The sequence below is a fragment of the Erythranthe guttata genome, chromosome 3 (genome assembly GCF_056151865.1).
Source record: "Erythranthe guttata isolate IM_541 chromosome 3, IM_541, whole genome shotgun sequence".
Taxonomy (NCBI): Eukaryota; Viridiplantae; Streptophyta; class Magnoliopsida; order Lamiales; family Phrymaceae; genus Erythranthe; species Erythranthe guttata.
This window is the reverse complement of record NC_142535.1, coordinates 10,978,155-11,000,301: the sequence shown is the minus strand read 5'-3', so window position 1 is coordinate 11,000,301 and position 22,147 is coordinate 10,978,155. Positions and strand designations below refer to the sequence as shown.

The 22,147-nt window shown below is 34.7% G+C and overlaps 1 protein-coding gene across 1 annotated transcript; it reads left to right on the top strand.

Annotated features, from left to right (window-relative positions):
* The first annotated feature begins 11,696 nt into the window (after positions 1–11,696).
* LOC105961557 (heterogeneous nuclear ribonucleoprotein 1) lies at positions 11,697–13,918 on the top strand. The gene is made up of 2 exons (XM_012985783.2): positions 11,697–12,175; positions 12,864–13,918. Exons 1-2 carry the CDS (start codon positions 11,951–11,953, stop codon positions 13,638–13,640), a joined length of 1,002 nt encoding a protein of 333 aa, XP_012841237.2. The 5' UTR covers positions 11,697–11,950; the 3' UTR covers positions 13,641–13,918.
* Positions 13,919–22,147: the final 8,229 nt, after the last annotated feature.

Genomic DNA, 22,147 nt, shown 5'->3' with positions numbered 1-22,147 from the left:
TTGCGAATAAGTTGTCATTCTCATCCCTACCAACTGTACATAACAATTGCCCCCCATGTGGTGTTTTGAGAAAACAACCATCTAGACCAATCAATGGTCTACAGCCTTCTAAAAATCCCATCCTCATGCCTTTAAGACTGAAAAAAATATTCTTTCAAATACTGGGGGTCAGAGAGATACACTTTCCTAAGTAATACATTTATTCCAGGATTAGTGCTTGTAAGGGTCTCACAATAATCCCATAATTGGGTGTATTCTTCCTCATCTTCACCTCTTATCTTGTTCATTGCTACTCTTTTTGCCCTTAATGCTTTCCAGTAACTAGATTCAACCCCAACCTTCCTCAGTATACTGTTTTGAAACTTTAAAATACCAATATATGCATTGTCTTTAATGCATTGTTCCATCCTCATTCCAAAATATTTGGCAGTGGCATGTTTATTCTCCCTTTTTCTTGAACATGTGTGCTCACGTGTTAGGGTCTTAACCTGCATAAATAAAATAAATTCGTTAAAATCATTCGAAACTAAAGAAAACAAAGAAAGATAAACCAAAAACAAAACACAATACCTGAAACATTTGACTTCCCTAAACAACAGAGGCATGGATCCTCCATTTGTAAGCCACTTCCTTGCATGTTGCAATCACTCTTGTCCTTTCATTCTTTAAGTACTCCAGTTCATATCTATTTCTAACTACCCAATCTAAATGTCTACATTTGGAAACTTCATACCATCTTCAAGATTTCTATTTTTCATTGATTCCCCTTCACTGAAAGTAGGAACTCTTCTACTATCATTGTGATACGATCCTGACTAGCTCCAAGACGAAGAATTGGAAGAAAAGAAAGCCAGTGAGATTAATGGATTCATTCGGATTGGAATTAAAGAATAAAGGCTTCAATCATACTTTTGAAGGGTCAATGGTTTGGAATTGGAAGAAAAAAAAGAGAAAAAATCGTTGGACAAGTCGAATTTCATGCATCCCGAAAGTCCCATATGATTCTGGCAGAGTTTGCCATTCGACCTATAACTCTCTCATATGATGTTCAATTAGGGTGATTCAAATTGCAATGAAACGCGAACTGGACGTTCCACAACTTCTATATTTTGATCGGAGAGAGATTTGAAGTGGAACAGTGACGAAATTGCATGCACATGCACAACCAATTGTTTACGCGAGTTACAAGGGTGATCGGGAAGTCGACTTGAAGATCAAGTTATAATGTATTAAATTACGATGTTATTTAGTATTTATTATATTTTGTTGTTTTAGAATTCTTTAGTATTAGGATTCGATGACTTATTAGTTTACTTATTATAGCTTAGGTAGGAGTCATTTTCCTTGTGAAAAAAAGAGTCTTTTTAGATCTTATAAATAGGTTGCCAATTTGGCCTATTTTAAATGGACGAATTTTAATGAATTAATTGAGTTTTTGAAAGGTCAATTCCCCTTCGCTGTTCTACAGCAAACTCCGGAATCTTACAAGTGGATTGTTGTAATTTTCTTACCGGCATAATATTGGTTTCTGGTTATTTATAACCACGGGGTCAATATTATAATTCACCTTGACAATAATGGTTTCTAACTCTGTATAGCTATGGGGTCATTATTCATTGCTTCCGCCAATCTGAATCCTTCGTTTTTGGATATTTTTGGTCTTGCTTCCGCGTAAGGTATTAGGTCTCGTAACAAGTTCTACTGAGTTCGTATCACATTGTCTAACCAATTAAGGTTTTCAATATCATCTTCATCATCCACATCACTATACCAATCAATGTGTTAGAGTAGGTGACCAACAAGCCAACTTGTGGCTGTGGTCTTTCCATTTATTCTTGTAATAAATAATCCTTTTTCGTATTAATGATAAAACACCTTGACATTCTATATCTTTGTCCCTTGTTCAAACATAGATATAGTCCTTACAGTTATTACAAGTACTTGTAATTGATCTTTTAGGATCGTGAGATATTTACTTAAGTAATATAACTGTTAAACATGTTCCTAGTCGAATGGTTACGCCACCAATGAGGATATCGGCCTTTCCCATTAAAAGAGTAGCACTTAGTGTATGTGTATTGCGTCTCATCAATAAACGTTATTGTGATATCGGCATGCATAAGTGGGTACTCGAAAGTTGACGAGTTTACTGAACTCCCTCAACTTAGAAATCTCTGAGTGGTTCTCAATAATCGAGTAGAGATATCTATGGTATAGTTGTACACCATTAGTCCTTAAGACCTAGACATCACCGTGACTTCACTAGAGGACCAGCTGTATCGTGACCTGTCCCTGAGTTCCACCGAGGACCGCCCCAAGGGCCAGTGTTCGTGCAGTCCGAAATCTGGTGTGAGGTCTATGCATTGTAGTCGAGGATTCAGTCGCTAGAATAGTCTTCGATGTCCTGTGTGTTCTCATAGTTTGTAATCTTTAAGTTTCTGGCCAGAGTTGACTAAGTGATGATTAGAGAATTTGATTTTCTAAGTCATGCACGTACCGATTACAACACTTAGAACGATCGCACAGTTATTGAACTATTAAGGAGGTCTCGATGAACTAATGCCTCTAGTTCAATCGGGACATATGAATCGAAGGGATCGTAATGTATGTTAACTATATCAAAAAGTTATTGCAAGCACTTTATTTATATCTAGGGAATCATGACGCGTAGTTTCTAGACGCCAATCTTGATTCGTTGGGTGATTGAGTTGAAACGATGTAGCGCCTCATATAATTCTCAAACACTATTTATCTCACTTAAGAGTAATTTATTTTAATTATACTTTAAACAAATATTGGGGACTAAATTAATATTTTAAGAAAATCTTGGGTATTAAAAAGTAAATAAAAAAAAAAGGCAGATTCAATGAATTTGACCTGGCAGAAATTTTACTCGGTGGAAATTGAGAAATTGACACCGCATCAATTCATGCAGAAACAAAATTATTTGCTGGACACGTCACATGTTTTCCTTCCCCTCTATAAAAGAAATAGACAAAGTTGTGTTTTTCTTCACCCTACTTCACGCACTAAATTTACAGAGAAAACAAAGATGGAGGTCAAGAACTAAAGAAGAAGAACGAATTTCTAGGTCAAACCCAAATCTCACAAACTCCACAAATACAAGGTGAGAAACTATGTTTTAGACCAATTTCTTGTTGCGCACAACATCTCCAAATTATTTCCTTGGCTTGTTCAATTTTTTGAGTTTATTAAGCTTTTGAATTTCTTAATTTCTCAGAGCTTATGTCCTTTTGATTTATTCCCATGATTTAACTTATTGCAGCCCTTTCTTTTATTGATATAATTATGGGATTATATCGCATTAATTGAAATTGATTTTAGCAAGAGATTTTGTTTAATCTTGAACCTTATTCATGTCCCCACCCTTGAGGACGCTCTTGGGGGAGCTTGGGCCCGGGATCTTTCGGCAAGACGGTTGGGCAACATCAGGTTGTCGATGTCTAGTCTACCGAACGAAACCCACTTGATTGTTTGGAGGTAAACGTCTTGAGGCCAAACCGGCACATTCCGGTTGTGCCTAATGCATGTTTCCACTCGAGCGGCCACTCGAGTCGGAATGGAGGGATAAGGGTTAAAAGGAATATTTGGGAGATACAAGGTTGGAGATCCCGCCAAAAAATTAAAATTTTGAGCCTTTATATATTTCTTTCATCTTATACCGATTAAAATTCCTATTGCATTTCTTAAAAAACTATATACTTTCTCACTAAGTCATTTGGACTTATTCGTTTCCTTTCTTGGATGTTATGCGCAGGTTAGGTATCAAGTGGTCATGTTATTTTGCTTAGACTATATAATAAATTAAGTCGATTTCCGGATAAGTCACTCAATTGGGCGTCTTTGTTATAGAATAAATAGTCATCTATTTTGAACTTTGTATTTCGTATTAGTTCAAGTTGTCATGCAGTATTGATCCTTTTCTACATCATAAATAAAGGTTTTGAAATTTTAAGTTTCGAATTTATTTTATAGAATTATAGATTTTTTTTTCCGGTGAATTATTCGAGTAGTTGTCTCCAAATCGGGGTTCTACAAACGAGCTTCATCTTAATCATAACTCTAGGGACGAGTTTGAACCACAAAGGGTTGTGGACCCACGGCTAGCTTACACCTGAACCATCGAGGGTCACACTACTCGTGCACTCGAGATCTTTGAATAAACGGTCGATAAAAATGTTTAATCTTTGCATGATTGGAAGTCAATGAGATTGAGTTCAACATTCGTAATTTGGAATTATGAATGAGAATAAGAAAAGGAAAATAATAGGCAAACATCTTAGTGAACATTCTAAATTGGGAAGTTTCCAAATTTAGAAGGTCCACTGAATTAGGGTTTCCACTTTTGAAAATTGGAAATCGAGAATCGGCACTCGTAATGACGAGGTCGTTTCAATGATTCCAAACGAGTTGTGAGAAACGAGCGAGTAAAGACTAACGAACTTAAGTTGTTGGGCCAGGTCCAATTTAAGCTCGTTAGGGATTTTTATACAAGACACTATAAATACATGATTTATAGGTCTTGCACAATATACAACACACAAGAGAAAACCCTAGACGCTATCTCACAATCCTCGGTCGATTCTCCTCCTCCATCGCCGCCGTCGTCGACGTCGCCGGAATCGGCCTCACGCGCCGATTATTATTGGTAGTTTCTTTCCTTTGTCTTTTTCTTCCGTCTGTTCTGACTTTTACGTGTCTAGTGCCATGTATTTAGTAGATCTCAGTATACGAGGTGAAATCCGAGAGGAGGAAGACAAAGGAGTCGAATTACCAAGAAGCCATCGTCGAAGCACCGCCGCACGCGCCCCCATGTGCCGCCCGAATACCGCGCGTGGATCTCACGCACCGCCATCGTTGAGCGCGTCCGTCGCCGCTGCACCGCCGTTGCTCCTCCCCACTGCACGGATTGGTTTCCGTGGCAGTTTGCTTCAATTCGAGAGTTTGCCTCACGCTTTAAGAGGTATTTTTAGGATCCGTTTTTAATTAGGTATTAATTTAATTAGATTAAATTATATGTTAATATTCGCAGTATGAATTTTCGTGAATTGCTATATGTAATTATTTGTATGAATTCATGATTTACTGCGAGCATGCAATGTGATTTATTATCGAATTAATTATACGCATGTGTTCTTAATTTTCGCTGGAAGCGTTATGGTACGTAATTAATTGTTTAATATGAATCGAGCATGTGTTTTTGTGTGTTGAGATGGATTTACTATGCATTTTTTATACCTCTGGACTGACCTCTTTTCCTTGTTCAACATTTGCCTCAATTGTCTAGCTTGATCTTTCTTACTAGTATGTATGTCCAGAAATATATCATCTTCCGAGGAGCCTTCAATGTCAGCAAACTCTTCACTTGGGGCATCAGAGGGTATATAATCATCACCATCTTCATTGTTGGTTTTAGGTTTGTGCGTTGGTTGATTTGGTTTAAAACCAGCCATAAAACCAACTAACCCATGCAACCAACTTTGATAAATATTGGAAACCGTTATCGACCCAATTTACATCGGTTGGGTGATGATTGAAAACCAATTTCGTGGGTCGGTTGATGTTTGGTTGATGGGTCATCCATCTAAATATTCTTTAAATTTTTTTAATATTTTATTAGTTGTCACAACGCTATATATTTTATAAATTAAATGTGACTAGTTCAACAATATTCAAATAAGAGATTCAAAACATTACAGGCATATGTGTTGCAATTAAACATAAATAGTTCAACAAATAATAATAGTCCAACTATTTAGGCTATATGTCTTAAAATTAAAATAGTTCAAATTATATAATTAGGTTAGATTTATTGATTTTATAATATTAGACAATTTAATAAATATAAAATAGAATTTTGAAATTAAAAATATTAAATATTTTATTTAAAATTAATAAATAATAAATTAATAAATAAAGTAATTGGTAGGCCGATATTACCCGACTAACCAACTTTTTAGCATATTAGAAACCATTATCGACTCAACTATACATGGGTTGGTTGACATTATCGACCCAACTTAAATAGGTCGGTTGATGGTTGATTATCCATCACAAATTATGGGTCGAAAATGGGTTGGTTGATGGTTAAAACCGATCCATGCACAACCCTAGTTGCTTTAAACATAATCTTCATCTGAAGAATCATCTTCAAATATATTTACATCCTCTTGATTCATTGGTGCATCTTCTTGATTCAGTGGTGCCTCTTCTTCATTCATTGGTGTCTCATTTTCATCCAGTGTCTCCTGATTCAGTGGTGCCTCCTTTTCATTCATTAGTGTCTCATCTTCATTCATTAGTGCCTTATTTTCATCAAGTGTCTTCTCTTGATTCAGTGGTGCCTCCTCTTCAATCATTTTTGTCCCATCTTCAATATTTAGTTCAGCATCTGCAATGTTTACAGTCTCTACTGTCTCTCTTGTATTTTCTTCAATGTCTTTAAGCAAGAGAATTGGTTCTTCATCCGTAATCAGATTTTCATTCACATCAATTGCAAGTAATGGTTCTCTGTCATTCTCTTCTGTGTATAATCTTAGGTGGTATAAGTCTTCATGTACTGACACTAGGAATTTAATACTAATATAATCTTTAATCATCAAGTGATTGTCCAGGATAAACAAAGTAGAACTGAATATTAGTTCCCCCCCAGCCCCCCCCCCCCCCCCCCCCCCCCACACACACACACACACACACGCACACACGCACACACACTACAGATCTTTATAGGTTATCTAGGTTCATGTAGTCTAAACAAATTCGATCCACTACTTCTATTTTGCCACCTACATAAGCCATTTTGGGTGTATGGACAAATTTACCATTCAACCAAATAGTAACTTTACACAACTTGTCCATTCTGCATAAAAAAAAAATGAAAGAAACAGTAAAACACAACTGTTCAAATATATTTTTTTTTTTTTGCAAGTTCAAAAATTTTGCAGTAATTTCACCAACAAAAGTAATAAAGTGCCCTACTTCTACATACCCCACACCATTTTTTAAAGTTTTCAATTCAAACAACAAGACAACAAAAAAAATGATCATAAAGAACTGATACCAAAAATTAATTAAAAAAACCCTACAAAGCAAAAAAATGTGTTTGTTACAAACAAGCAAACAAAAAACATATCCCAACTAGTTCCCACAAACTAAAATATTAAATGTAGCATATTCCAAAAGTTCCCAAATCACGAATATAAATACAAAACCCTACAAATACAAAACCCTTCATACATTTAACATTACCACAACCCATTTTTAGTTACCGAGTAAAAAAAACGTGGTTTTTTCAAATAACACAAATGAGGCAGAATACTACAAACCTTAATTCTTATTTCTCTTCAATGCGAATTGACTATGTATCTCAAATACGACTTCCTGGCGCCTTCAATCGAGGAGAGGGGAAGCTATTTCAAGTTTCAATCGACTCAAACAACATTTTTTCACAAGCAGGTTCACAAATCTTTTGGGCAATTATCTTTTTAGGGTTTTAGGGTTTTCAGAAGCAGGTTCATGCAATGTAATTTGGGAGGGAGAGTGAAATGAGTTTACTGGTCTTTATTTCATTGATGGGTATATTGGTATTTTCACACGCATCCAATGTTTAAAAATGCAATGGGTGCATGCAGTGAGCTTCGCATTTGATAACACAGGGGGGAGTTGGTCACATTTTTTTTCACATGGGGTATTTGCTAATTAGAGATTTCTTAGGGGTAGTTTTTGCAATAAGATCATATATATATATATGTGTGTGTGTGTGTGTGTGTGTGTGAAGAGAGTTATTATTTATAATTAATTACTCTACTCCATAGTATACTGAGAAACAAGAGTCAATTTATTAATTAGGGTCATATGCTTTTATTGACCTGGCAAGGAAATGTTGTTCTTGATTCTTGAAAATATTGGTCTTGATTGTTTAATTACGCAATCTGGTAGTATGACTTGGCTGAAATTTTAATTGTTTTTAACTCATGTTTTATTGTAAATTGTAATGTATGTAGATGATTGCTATGAGATATGGTGCAATCCCATAATTACGAAGACAAGTGGACTAAATGACAGATTGAATTGCAGTCGGCTGAATTTAAAATTACAATGCTTACTGCAGTGGATCTTTGTTGTTGGTTATGAAATTGAAGTTGATTTTTTGTCATAAGTCTTGGTGTTTGAACAACTTCTCTGCACTAAGTTTTACAGAGTAGACATGGTGTTCCTCAATTCAAAATTGTTCTTTTACAACCGATAGATCAGAGTTGTTGTCGTGTTGAAAAGTGGGATTCAAGCTATAAACTACAAATTACACTATATATGAGTATGACTATACTCATATAGTTATATGTAATCATATAAATGTAGTCATATATAGTCACATGTGGTCATATACATATAGTCATATATAGTCACGTGTAGTAATAGTTATATATAAACTATGTATTTCTTCTGATGTATAGTGATGTTGATGATTGTGTATTTCCAATTTTTTGTTCGGTACTAATGATTTGTTCTTTGTTGAAGAACATATGCATGAGATTGTGTTTTTGGATCTATATTTGTACAAGTTGATTTATAATATCAAGATTTAAATTGTGATTTTTGTTGTTGGTGTCGATGAAGTTCTTTTTTATATATAACCAGCGGTCTACATACTTAATCGACTACATATAACTCTGGGGTGATGAGAAGGTACAGGACAATATATAACTTTGGAGTAAAAAGAATGTACATGATTATATATAACTATACATTACTATAGAACATGTACTGTACTATAGTCATATGTAGTCAATTTCTGTACAGGAAACTTATTGAACATTTATTTTTCTTAAATTAAAAAAAAATTAAAAAATTAAAAAAAAAACAAAAAAAATAAATAATAAAAAAATAATAATAAAAAATTAAAAATATTTTGTAACAAATAAAAGAAAATGCTAATAAAATAAAAATTTATACTTTTCTATTAAAAAATCTGAAAATAATAAATGCTAAATGCAATTGGCTATTATGCTTAATGTAGTTGGCGAAATGTTGAATGCAGTTGGGCGAAAATTACAAATAAGGGCACAATACTACTTTTGCTTCTCCAGGAGTATCTCAAAGAAAGAATTTTAGGGGTGGACTCATCACTATATATTTTTCATTCTAGGAGTGTATATTAAATAGCCCCTTAAAGAAATTCGAATAGCACATAAATAACTAAATGATCATCTTTTCACGACATTTTTAGAACAATTCTCAATTGTTCTTCACAACATTTCTCTACTTTTCCTTACAACATTTGAAGAAAGAATGTGGAATCTATATATTGATTAAAAAAAAATACTTTGAAAACTTTAGAAGAGATTGGAAGAAGAATTTTGTAGAAAATGAAGGCTTAGTAGTTAGTAGTAAAAGAGAACTGTGTGGGCTTCGATGCCTCTATACCAAAATGAATTATATCATAGCACATTCATTCAACTTATCTGAAAGAAAAAAAGAAAAAAATTAATTGAGGTTTGTGAATCTTTAATATAAAATACATTTAAAAGCCTTTTAGTTATGTTTTTTCCAACCTAATGCTATTTTTAAAGTTTCAATAAGAAAAGAAAAGCAAGACAATTTTTTTTTCTTTTTGGACTTGAGATGACTCGAATTTTGCTATAACATAGTTCCGTTCAATGGATCTACTTCGTTCTTTTAGTTTTAAAAGTTTTTTATTTTTTGAAACACAAAACTGAATCGAAATTCTTGTAGTGAATTTTTTCTAACTCAATTTGACACATAATTAATTAAATTATGCTCAAATATAATATGTTCGATCCATTAAATTTACAAATATATTTGACTCAAATGAATATACTTGGGTTTTTAGGTCTTAATTTTTTTTATTGAAACACAACTAAATGAAAGCCCTATTAGTTAATTTTTTAACTAAACTCAACGCATAATTAATTAAGTTCAACTCGATCCATTAAATTTTCAAATAATTATGACTTAAGTGAATCTAGTTCGTTCTTAGGTCTTACAAGTTTTGATAATTTATAGCTCTAGTAGTCAAAAATTTTAACTTGATCGAACACATAATTAATAAGTTCAACACAAACATAATCGGGTTTAAGTTTCAGATAGGCACGGCTCTGAAAAGTGTTAAACAAAGTGTTACAATTGAGAGTCATGTAATATGTGTTCAAAAAGTGTTTAAACAAAAACAAGAGAAATTTACAGGGGCAAATACAAATTGCACCTTGATGGCGTAGGATCTTCGCCCTCAATATCTCACTAATCCTACTCCTTTATGACTGTTGGAAACACACCGAACGCTAGATATTGGACCGACGATGGTGAAATGATGAACGGAAAGAATGAATATGAGAGAGAGCTTGGAAGAGAGTATAAAGTGTTCTCATTGATGTTAAATCGTACTCTTAATCGGGTCTTTACATTTCTATTTAGATATTTCCTAATTTATGGTCTCTTTATTTGTCTAATTACATTGATTGCTCAATTACTCTTCTTAATTGATATGTTTTCCTTATCTATTTAAGGAACACATCTTGTGGATCTTCTTTTCAACGAGTCTCATTCACTCGTCACATACTCTATTAATTTATCTCTAGCATGTTCAGATGGGCTGGCGAGCTCGTTAGTCGCGAGCTTCTAAAGAGACCTTATCTTTGACGTGTATTGGGTCGGTGGGCCCAATAAATCTCTTTCGGCTCATACATTTTATCCTTATACTATTTAATAAGCCCAATATGAGGAGTTAGGCCCAAGCTTGCCAAACTGATCTCCATCACACCTCCATGCTATATAGCATCAGTATCGCATCTACTTCTCTATACTACAAAACGAAACAAAGTGGTCAATGCCGACTTCTCTATACTACAAAATGCAACAAAGTGGTCCATGCCGTCAATTCATGTTAAAGAATATGCCCCTTTTCAAAGTTGACCGACCATTGCACTAGATATTAGATAATTGTGGACAAAAATAGCCCTCTGATTGTGTATAAAAGGTGTGTCTCGTTCTTTCTCTCTTATACTCAATTACTCCATTTTTTTAATGTTTCTTCCATAATTTTATTTTCCACAACCTAAAAATTTCACCCAAATTTTCGGAAAAATATTATGATTGTTTTTTTATAATGTCCTTTTCAATTTTATGAAATTTTGTAATTTTGTTCCCATCCAAAAAATTTCACCCAAAAACTCTCGGTTTAAAATGCTTCCCGTAATTCTAATTCTCAAAATTCACGCATTTCATTTTTTACGTCCAAACACTACACAACATATTTTTCTAGAACCACTCGTCGATGCAACCGGAGTTCTACGTAATAGAGTCAAAAAATGCTTATATGTATCATAAATGTATGGGCAAAAAGGTAATTATGCTACACAAACTAACCGGTGTTATAGATTTTAAGTATTGACCGTTAAGTTGAAGGGATCACTTTGTCGTATTTTGTAGTACATAGGGTATATGTGATATTGGTGCCAGTACAATAGTGAAATTTGTATTTAATCCAAATGTATGTATGCATCTATCTATGTATGGATGAAAAACAAATGTACAATTAATGTATAGATGTTGGTGATTGGAAAAAAAAGACCCGGAAGACGTGGTCACGTGGGGCTGAGACCTAATGAAAGAAAAATATAATTGACATAAAATATCTTCAGATATTCAGATTCCTACATACACACGACTTCTGTCATTAACTCTCCTCACTTTTGGGACTCTTCTTAAAATACAATTCCAATTTCCGTTCTCTCTCTCTCTCTCTCTCCTCTCTCTCTCATCCCCTCTTTTTTTCCCTCTTTTATTTCCCCCCAATTTTTTTGCCACGCCCAAATAAAAAATAAAAACCCTAGCTTTCTCTTTCCTCTTCCGTTTCGTCTCATTATTTATTGGGTAATTAATCGTTAAGGAGTGTGCTTGAGGAAAAATAGGTATGGAGGAGGCCGAGCCGAACAAGCTGTTCGTTGGGGGTATTTCATGGGAAACGACTGATGATATTCTGAAAGAGCATTTCGCTGAATACGGCGTCGTTTTGGGCTCTGTGATTGCTGTCGATCGGCATACCGGTAAACCTAGGGGATTTGCGTTTGTTACCTTCTCTGAATCTTCTGCCGTTGATCGTGCCCTTCAAAATCCCCATATCATTCTTAGTAGAACGGTGTGTTTGCTGCTACTCTTCCTTTTAGGGTTTACTTTTTTCGAACGTGGTTTGTTTCTTTTCTTCTTTTTTCGTGCTTGTGTGTTGGTCGAGGTTTGATTTCGGTGTTTGATTTTGGGCTTCTGGGTTGTATTATGGTTCAATTTGTAGCTAGATAGTTGTACATGGTATCTCTGTTTTTTTTTTTTTTTTTTTGTGTGTTTTTCCACTTATATATAAGCTGCTCTGTTTCATTTCTTTGTGATTTTTTTTTTTTTTTTTTGTTTTTTTTTTTCTTTATCAATTCGAGTTCTGACTTTCTGGCATTTGTCTATTGGAGTAATGTAGTTCTCTTGTGGTAGTATTTTGAAATCCCCATTTGAAATTTGTTTATGTTTAACTTATTGGATACTATTGCTTGGTACTGAAGTGGAGGGGAAAAAAAAAAGAATTAAAGTCGCACTTTTTATTAGGTTTTCGTGTATTTTTGTTTTAATTTATTTTTGCAAAATATATGTTCTCGTGTTTTTGCAAAAAAAAAATCGTATTTTTTTCTATAATTGATGTGATTATTTTCTGATTTTGTCCTTCCTCGAGTAAATTTGTTAACAAATCAAATTCCGAGAACCCTAGAAATCTTTGTTCAGTTGCTGTTTGACACGTCAGCACAAAAAAATTCTAATGGAATATTGTTTATGCGCCTCAACAGGTGGAGGTGAAAAGGGCTATTCCGAGGAACGAGCAGCAAAATCAACAACGGGGATTGATTACGAACAACACTAGGAGTAACATTAGTAGCAGCGAAAGTTTTAGGACAAAGAAGATATTCGTAGGTGGTTTATCAGCTAATTTGACCGACGACGAATTCAGAACTTACTTCGGAAAATTCGGCAGAATCACCGATGTGGTTGTCATGCACGATAACATGACCCATAGGCCAAGAGGGTTTGGTTTTATTACATTCGACTCTGAGGAATCTGTCGAGGAAGTTATGCGCAAGAACTTTCACGAGTTGACCGGGAAACTCGTGGAGGTCAAACGGGCTGTACCAAAAGACAGTGCTATTATGGGTAGTGGCAACAATAGTAATAATGGAAGAGGTCATAACTTAAACAACTCTTATAACCAAGGAAGCTATTTACCGAGTGTAGGGTACTACCCCACCATGTATGGCAATGTCATAAATTATTCATATGGAGCTGGAATTTACGGTGGGGGTGGAGGTTACCCTTTTGGAGGTTACGGCCCAATTGGTTATGGGTCTGCGCCGATTGCTCCGAGGGGGCCTTGGCCCCCTGCAATGGTTGGTTTTAGGGGGGGTTTCCTCCCTTACAGTGGAGGTGTTGCCCCTATGTATCCTACTTTTGTAAATGGTGCTGCACATGGACCGATGGGTTTTGGAGGAAATGGATATAGTGGAATCTTGAAATCGGGAGGTGAGTTGACTCATCTTCAGAATGGTGGCGATGCAAATATGCAGATGTGAATTCTTTTTGTCGGCAGCAAAAAGAATTGATGACAAGCTTTACTAATTGGGAAGCTGACTAGATGGGATCTTGGTTGTGGATAATTAACCGGTTAGAAACCGTCCCGCTGACGTGGCTGGGTATTTATTATTGTTCTATGTTGGTTTTTTACTTGCTTTGGATGTGTTTCTAATTCGTACAAAGATTCGGTGTGTTTTTCTTTTATTTATGGTCGGGAATTCGTGGATTCTTGGTTTCTTTATTGTAATATAATTTTATTTTATTTTTTTGCCTTCTCTAATTGTATTCTGCTGCTTGATGACAAAATGCTCGAGAATGCGATTTGGGAATTAATTTTTTTTTATAGAACAATTTGGGAATTAAGGTTGGATCAGTTTGGAGGAAGCTTGATTTTTGCTGCTGTGAGTTTGGTTAGGAATGTATTATTTGTTAACCTAACACTTGCCCTATGGTTTGTATGTACTTTTAGCAACCGGAGAACTGTTTGGTAGTGTTCTGTTGGAGCAACTTTTTTTGTGCAATGTCAGTATCAAAATACATACCACGGAAATGATTTATACAGAATAATTGCAAACGGCACCAAACACACCCTAGTGAATGAAGAGGGATGAAGGACATTAATGTGGTTGATTGGGCATTTTATAGAGCGACTATATACTTTAAGGGCTCGTTTGGTTACTGCTATTACTCCCTATTAGACTAAATAGTAGGGGCTAATAGCATGTCCGGTTAACAAGATTCGCACTAGGGGAAGCCCGCTATAAAAACATGAGCCCGCTACAAAACCCTATTAATTCTCAAAATCTAATCGGTGCTCCACCCCTGCGATTAAAATAGTAGATGCCTACTAATAATGAAAATTAGACTATTACCCTAGAAGAAAGTTACGTATATTCACCCTATTCTATTAAATCTTGGAAGAAACAAAACCCTAACCCACTTTTTATCTACACCTCATTAATCAAAGCAAGAATAGTCTTGAAGAGAAGAACGCCTGTAGGCCATTTTGATTGGTAATTTCTTGAAATTTATTTTATTGACTTCAGATTTTTTTGTTTTTGTTCATAGGTATTTTTTTTTGTTATAACTTAGGCTAGCTTATGCAATGAACAATTCCATTGTCATTTATTTCATTGAAGTTTTAAGACGGTCATTTTTTTTTGCATTGAACTCGTACTTTTTTTTTGTTGGTTATTGATTATATATATATATATATATATATATATATATATATATATATATATATATATATATATATATATATATATATATATATATATATATATATATATATATATATATATATATATTAAGGGTTTATTAGGGAAAACCCCCTTGTTCATATTTTCAAATGAGGTAGATCCAAATTTTTTTCCCCTTTTTGAGATACACCCAATTTTGCCAACTTGGCAAAATATATTATATAATTTCCCTTTAATACCCCTGTTTTATTATTAAACGGCATTTATTTCCTTTAATACGTGATTTGAGATTTGCTGATACGTTGCCTAAAATCACGGAATAAATTTACGTGAGATCATTGGCCGTTATATCAAATCGTGTACAATATTTTTTGAAGATTCTCTTCATCGTTCCAGCGGGTTTTATCGTCTTTGAAGATTTCTGCACCGTCGTGGAAATAGGATCGATTTTTGAGCGTTTGTTGTTGGACGTTGTTAAGCGGGTATGAATGCGTTATTCGTTTTTATTTTTTGCTCAATGTCCATGATTGTCGTGTACGGTGGTTATAAATTTTTAAGAGTTGTGTTGATACTTGATTCTATTAAGTAGAGCGTTTTTTAACAAAATTATTCCGTCATATATATATCGTTTTTTTGGGCCGATGATGTTTGTTTGGAAGAGGATTGACAGAGTTAGAAGAGGATGGTTCACGCAGATCGGAACCAGAGTTGTTTTATATGAGCTTCGTAGTTGGTTTATGCAATAATCAGAATAATTGTCCGATGTGGTCGAGTTCATGTTTTTATCCCGATCGATAGTTGGTTTATTTGTTTATAACAGCCGATTTAAGTGTGCTGGGTAGTACATTAAAATATAGTTCGTAGTCTTTTTTAATTTAGCGTATGAATTTTGCATTTTAAGTTTATTTTTGATGATATTAATGTATTATCATTCAAATGTATTTGCAGTCTATTTAATCATTTTTTAGTATTCTGCATTTTTTGTTTTGTGTCATGGTTTTAGGTTTTTTCGATGGCGAATTTCGCACGGATTTTGTTGAGGTTTGGTGGGTTGGTTGCTATGAAGAGGTGTTTACGATGTAATGGCTCGGTAACTTCGGTTAAGTGTTAAACCGTTGTAATACAGTAGTATACTATTATGAATACCGTATGATACTACCATTATCATTTTATTATACTATTATGAGATTATTAATGTACTAGAGTTTTTTAACTCGACATATTGGTTTGATTGTGTTATGATGTGTTTTATGTATTTTATCAAAACCCTAGATTGAAATTATGAGATTATTAATGTACTATTTTATTGGTTATGTGGAATACTTGACGTTGGTGTTGTTCTCAATGTTCTTGTCATTTCAATGGTATATTGTTTGTAACACAATTTCATATCACTACTATAACCGTAATATACTATCATAGCAGATTAATGTACTATATTGAAATTATTAATATACTATGTAGTTGAATAATACGGGATCCATAGTCGATTAACGAGATCCATAGTCGAATTAGATCAATAAGATAGTCTATTACATGATATAAGGAAAATTACCCTAATTGATTAGTATTTCAAACAAACATATTATTCAGTTTCCATATATATTATTATTTTTCCAATAGTCAATTAACTAAACCCATAGTCGAATTAGATACATGGGATAGTCTATTAAAAGATATGAGATAGTCTATTAATTTTAAAACACAAATCCGCCGCCGTCACTTCTCAAATCTAGGGTTTTGATGATTCTTCGGCCCATAGTCGATTAACGAGATCCATAGTAAAATTATAGCAGTGGGATAGTCTATTAAATGATATGGGATAGTATATTAATACATATGTAATTCGACTATGCATCTCGTTAATCAACTATGGGCCGAAGAATTATCAAAACCCTAGATTTGAGTAATCCTAGATTTGAGTAACCCTAGATTGGAGCAGTGACGGCGACGGCGACGACGGCCAACGACGATATCACTTCTGGTGGATGTCCTGCCCATCAATTGTTGCAATATCAATGATTTAGTGCTCGAATTCGGTATGCGATTATAACAGATCTGCAATTATACAAACATGATAGTCGATTTAGCCAAAACATATGAACAAATCGATGGACGATAGCGATGCAGCGACCGGCGAAGACGTACCTACGGCGGCTTGCTTGGAGTCCACGAAAATCGTCGTTTCACGGCAGTGCAGATTTCTTCCCCTTTCGATCGGCCATACCGGGAAGTGGTTCTGGGAGGTTTTTGCAGTTGTATTTGATAGTGGGTTTTGGGGTGATAGTGTGTTAACGGGAAAATAGGAAGGGATTTGATATTATTTCAAAAGGTAAAGTAACGAGATTTGTGGGATTTGATTGAGGGTAATTATGTAATTACGAAAAGCTTGGGCTTTTATCAAAATGGCAAATTTAAATTTGGGTCTACCCCTATTATTTGAATGTTTAAGGGGGTTATATCTAATAGACCCTTTTTTTAATACCTGAACTTAATTGTTTGATTATTATTGAGAATCAGATAACGGAATTATTCTCTCGTTTATTTTGATCAAGTTTAGAAGTACATGCTTAAAAAATTGAGTTCCATGGTTTTGGAAAATTTATAGAGTTTAATATGTGAAGTAAAATATAATTTTTGCTTTTACTCAGTTACGTTGATGTTTTGAAAAAGATAGTAGTTGATATTATAAATTTTACGAAGTATAACAGGATAATTGCTAAGTTGGGGATATTATGGACAAATCACATTTATTACCAGATTTTAACATATTTAATTGTAGGTCTAATCCAAGAAACCGATCATCCTATTAATTGACTAATTAATTAGTCAGTAGGGAGTTAATCCAATCCAATCCAATCCATATTAATCCGATCCCGGTAACCGAACGAGCCCTAAGGGGAATAAAATGTTATTTAAGAAAATATATTAATTTTAGTAAACTAGTAATAAAGTAAATCAACACTAATTAATTGATCTAAAAAAATAATGGGGTTAATGTGGGATAAGCCTAATATTTTAGTAGAACTCATTAGTTCTAAGTTTCATTGGAGATAAATCCAAATAATTAGCTTATACCATTTTTACCCTTTCAAATCCTAATTATGGTTTGTTTTATATGATTTTATTTTGACTATTATTATTATTATTTTTTATTTTTTTTTTATTTTTCCAGCGGTGACCTGAGTGTCCGAGACCCGGTTAGCTGACTCAACATTAGTTAACTTCAATTAGTTGATATTCATTTTTTATTTATTTTTTAATTTTTTTTCCGGTGGCAGGTCATCGGAACTCCGGTTAGCTGACTCAGCATTAGTTAACTTCAATTAGTTGACACTTATTTTTTTTCTTTTCTTTTATTTTCTTTTTATTTTATTTTTTAATTTTTATTCCGGCGGTGGGTCGTCGGAGCTCTGATTAGCTGACTCAACATAAGTTAACTTCAACATTAGTTGACATTCCATTTTTTTTTGTCTCTTTAACTTTTTATTTTATAATTTCTTTTGTTACCGACGGCGGATCGTCGGAGCTCCGGTTAGCTGACTCAGCATTAGTTAACTTCAACATTTGTTGACATTTGACATTCCATTCTTTTTTCCTTTATCTTTTTTTTTTTCCTTTATTAATTTATTTCCGGTGGTGAGTCGTCGGAGCTCCCGTTAGCTGACTCAACGATAATTAACATTAACATTAGTTGACATCTTTTCTTTTTTTCCCAACGGTTGTTGGGAATGGGGGACATGTACTCAGCGGAAAACAAAAAAAAAAATTTATTTATATAAACAAACACGTGCACATTAAATTACAATTAATTGCGTACATTTTCGCTTCCAATCACCGACCAACATGCTCGCTTATGTGATTAATTTAAATAACATAAATTAAATCATCATACCATGCTCGCAATATTAAATCAAATAATAAACATGCTCAACGAATGATTCACATAAACACATTATCGAACATATAGATTCATGTGATTCGATAATTAATTAACATACATTAATCTCAATTAATGTAAATTAATTAATATATATTAATTAGGGAAAGCGAGTTTTTACCCCCTTGAAGCGTGAATCGAACGAAGACTCGAGAAGATGGCTAACTGCTCTTCTCACTCCTACTTATCCGTCTGGAGGTGGTGGTGCAGCGGCACGTGTGTTGCACGCATGGTGACGGCAGCGCATGAGGTGGCACGTGGATCGAAACTGATTTCTGATCTGAAATTTCAGGCCTGCTCCGACTTTAGTATCTCCATCAATAGTAATCTAATGGACCACTCCTTCGGAGAGATTGTATTTTCATGAGTTTAGAACCTTCTGTTCGAATTTCATGCTTATCCGATCATCGTTTTTATTTATGGTGAGTTTTCTCGCTGGACTGCGCAGAAAATTCGAGATCAGATTTTTAGGGCTACCTTCTCTCATCACCGGATTGCGGCGGTGCGTGGAGGCGACGCGGGAGCGGCGGAGGCGGCAGAAGACTCCTCCTCCTCTAAGGTTTCACCTTGTACATTCAATCCACTATCCACATAGCACTAGGTACGTTATAGGCTAAGTACAACAAAGAAGAACGGGGAGAAAAAGAAAATGCGAATGCGGCAGCGACCGGGGGTGGAAGAAGGGTTTCAGCTGCAAGGTGGAGCGGCTGATCGAGCGAGAGAGGCTAGGGTTAGGTCTTATGTTAATGAGCCACTAACACACTATTTATATAGAGATTTCAATAAAACCCCATTGGGCTTAAGTTGGACCAAGTCCAACAGCTTAAGCCCACTCTCGTTCTCGGCTCGTTTCTAACAAACGAATGCTCGCAAAAATAAAAAAAAATTGTATTTTGGTGAGGAGCACAAAATTCTCGTCGATACGAGTACCACTTTGCAATTTTCCAATTTCCGAAATTGAAAACCCTAATTTAGGACCCGCCATATTGGGAAACTTCCCAATTTAGAAGGTTCACTAAATTTCCATCGAATTATTTTCCTCTATTTATTTTTATCCATAATTAACAATTACGAATGTTGGACTCAATCACATTGACTTCCAATTATACTAAGATTAACTAATTAATTTTAGCTCGTTGCATTTAAGGATCTCAAGTACACGAGAAGTGTGACCCTCGATGGTTTAGGTGTAAACTAGTTGTGGGCACATTGTGGTTTAAACTCGTCCCTAGAGTTATAATTAAGATGAAGCTAGTTTCAACTTAATTGCCTAACAAATCAAGATTGGCGCCTAGCAACTACTCACCACGATTCCCTAAATACAAATGAAGTGCCTGCAAGAACTATATGATATAGTCCACGTACAGTACAATCCCTTCGATGCATATCCGATTGAACTAGAGGCATTGGTTCACCGAGACCTCTTTATGAGTTCAATAACTGTGTGTACGTTCTTGATTATATAATTCGTTCGTGTTTGACTTAGAGAAACACATTTTTCTAATCACGACACTTTCAGCTATGGCCACAAACTTCATGGATTATAAATCGTAGGAACACAAATGATATCCATGACTATCAAGCGATCGAATCCCCTACTACAATGCACAGATCTCCCACTGGTTTTCGGACTACACGAACACTGACCCTTGGAGCGGTCCTCGGTGGGATTCAGGGACAAATCACGATGCAGCTGGTCCTCTAGTGAAGTCATAGTGATGCTTGCTGACCCTTGGAGCGGTCCTCGGTGGGATTCAGGGACAAATCACGATGCAGCTGGTCCTCTAGTGAAGTCATAGTGATGCTTGGGCTTAAGGATTAATGGTGTACTACTATATCATAGAAACCTCTACTCGATTATTGGGAACCACTTAGAGATCTCTAGAACGAGGGAGTTCAGTGAACTCATAAACTTATGAGCACCCACTTATGTATGTCGATGTCACAACACCGTTGACTGGTGATACGCAGTTCACATACACTAAGTGCTAGTCGCAAATGGGAAAGGCCGATTGCATCGATTTGTCACGTTACCCCCTTCTACTCTCGATTGCATCAATTTACCCCTGTACTTGAAAAAATGTCTCAATGTGGCCCTCGCCGTTAGTTTCAAACCTTTGACATTAACATCGCTTGGTCTAAGTCAGACAATTACGAAAAAGCCACCCCTCTTAGTTTAAATAATTATTAAAAAAATTAAAAAATAAAAAATAAATTGTGACTGGCGTCGTGGACTATGTTTTCTCGTTGTCTTGAATTTTTAATTACTTGATTTTTTGTTGTTGTTTTTTTGTTTTTTTAATAAACTGGAAGAGGTGGCGTTTTTGTAATTTCAGAGCTCAGATCAAGCGGTGTTAAGGTCAAATGTCTGACTACTAACAACAATGGCTACATTGAGACAGTTTTTCAAGTGCAGGGGCAAATCGATGTAATCGAGAATAGAAGTGGGTGAAATGATACCGAGCCAAAGTATAAGGGGGAAAGTGGAATTTACCCTCAACTTATTTATGATTAACTAAAAAATATTTTGGATTTATCTTAAAAAAAAAATGGACATCTCTTAATAGCAGTGTTCTAAAAATCGGCCGAGGCGGCCGATTAATCGGTCGCCGAGGCGGAGGCGGTCCAAAACCTTTACGATTTTAGTGTAAATGTTTGAAAAATCGGTCTTTTGCCTGTGAGGCGGTTTGAGGCGGTTTGAGGCGGTCCGAGGCGGTCAAACCTTTAAGGCGGGTCAAACTTCGGTGGCAAAAATCGGTCAAAAATCGGTTTTTTTTTTTTTTTTTTTTTTTTTTTTTTACAAATCAAAATAAAAGTTGGGATTTTAATAAAAAAAAAATGAGTTTATGGTTTATTTTGTTTATGTTAATTATTATTGTTAAAGAACTAATGATGTATGCCAAGAATGTATGTAAATTCAAAAAAAGTGCCTTTTTATTTATATTTTATAAGGATATTTATGTATTATGATCTTATTATTATTAAACTTTTATTATGTTATTAGAATATATATATGATCGAGATATAACTATGTTTAAATATTTTTTTATCTATGTTTTGAGTATTTATAAATAATATCTACAAATATATTATATTAAATTTTAAAAACCGATTTATTTCCGATTTATCACCGATTAATCACCGCCGCACCGATTAATCGTGAGTCGGTGCCTGACCGACTCGGACCCGATTACCGATTTTTACAACCTTGCTTAATAGTGCAATGTATATGAATGGAATTTGTCAAATAATCCCTCTTTTTTTACACACTAATCATAAAAAAAAAAAAAAATGGACTATTTTGGTACATTTTGAAGTTCAGCGGATGTTTTAAAGGTTACGTATAGTGTAAGGGTCAAATTGC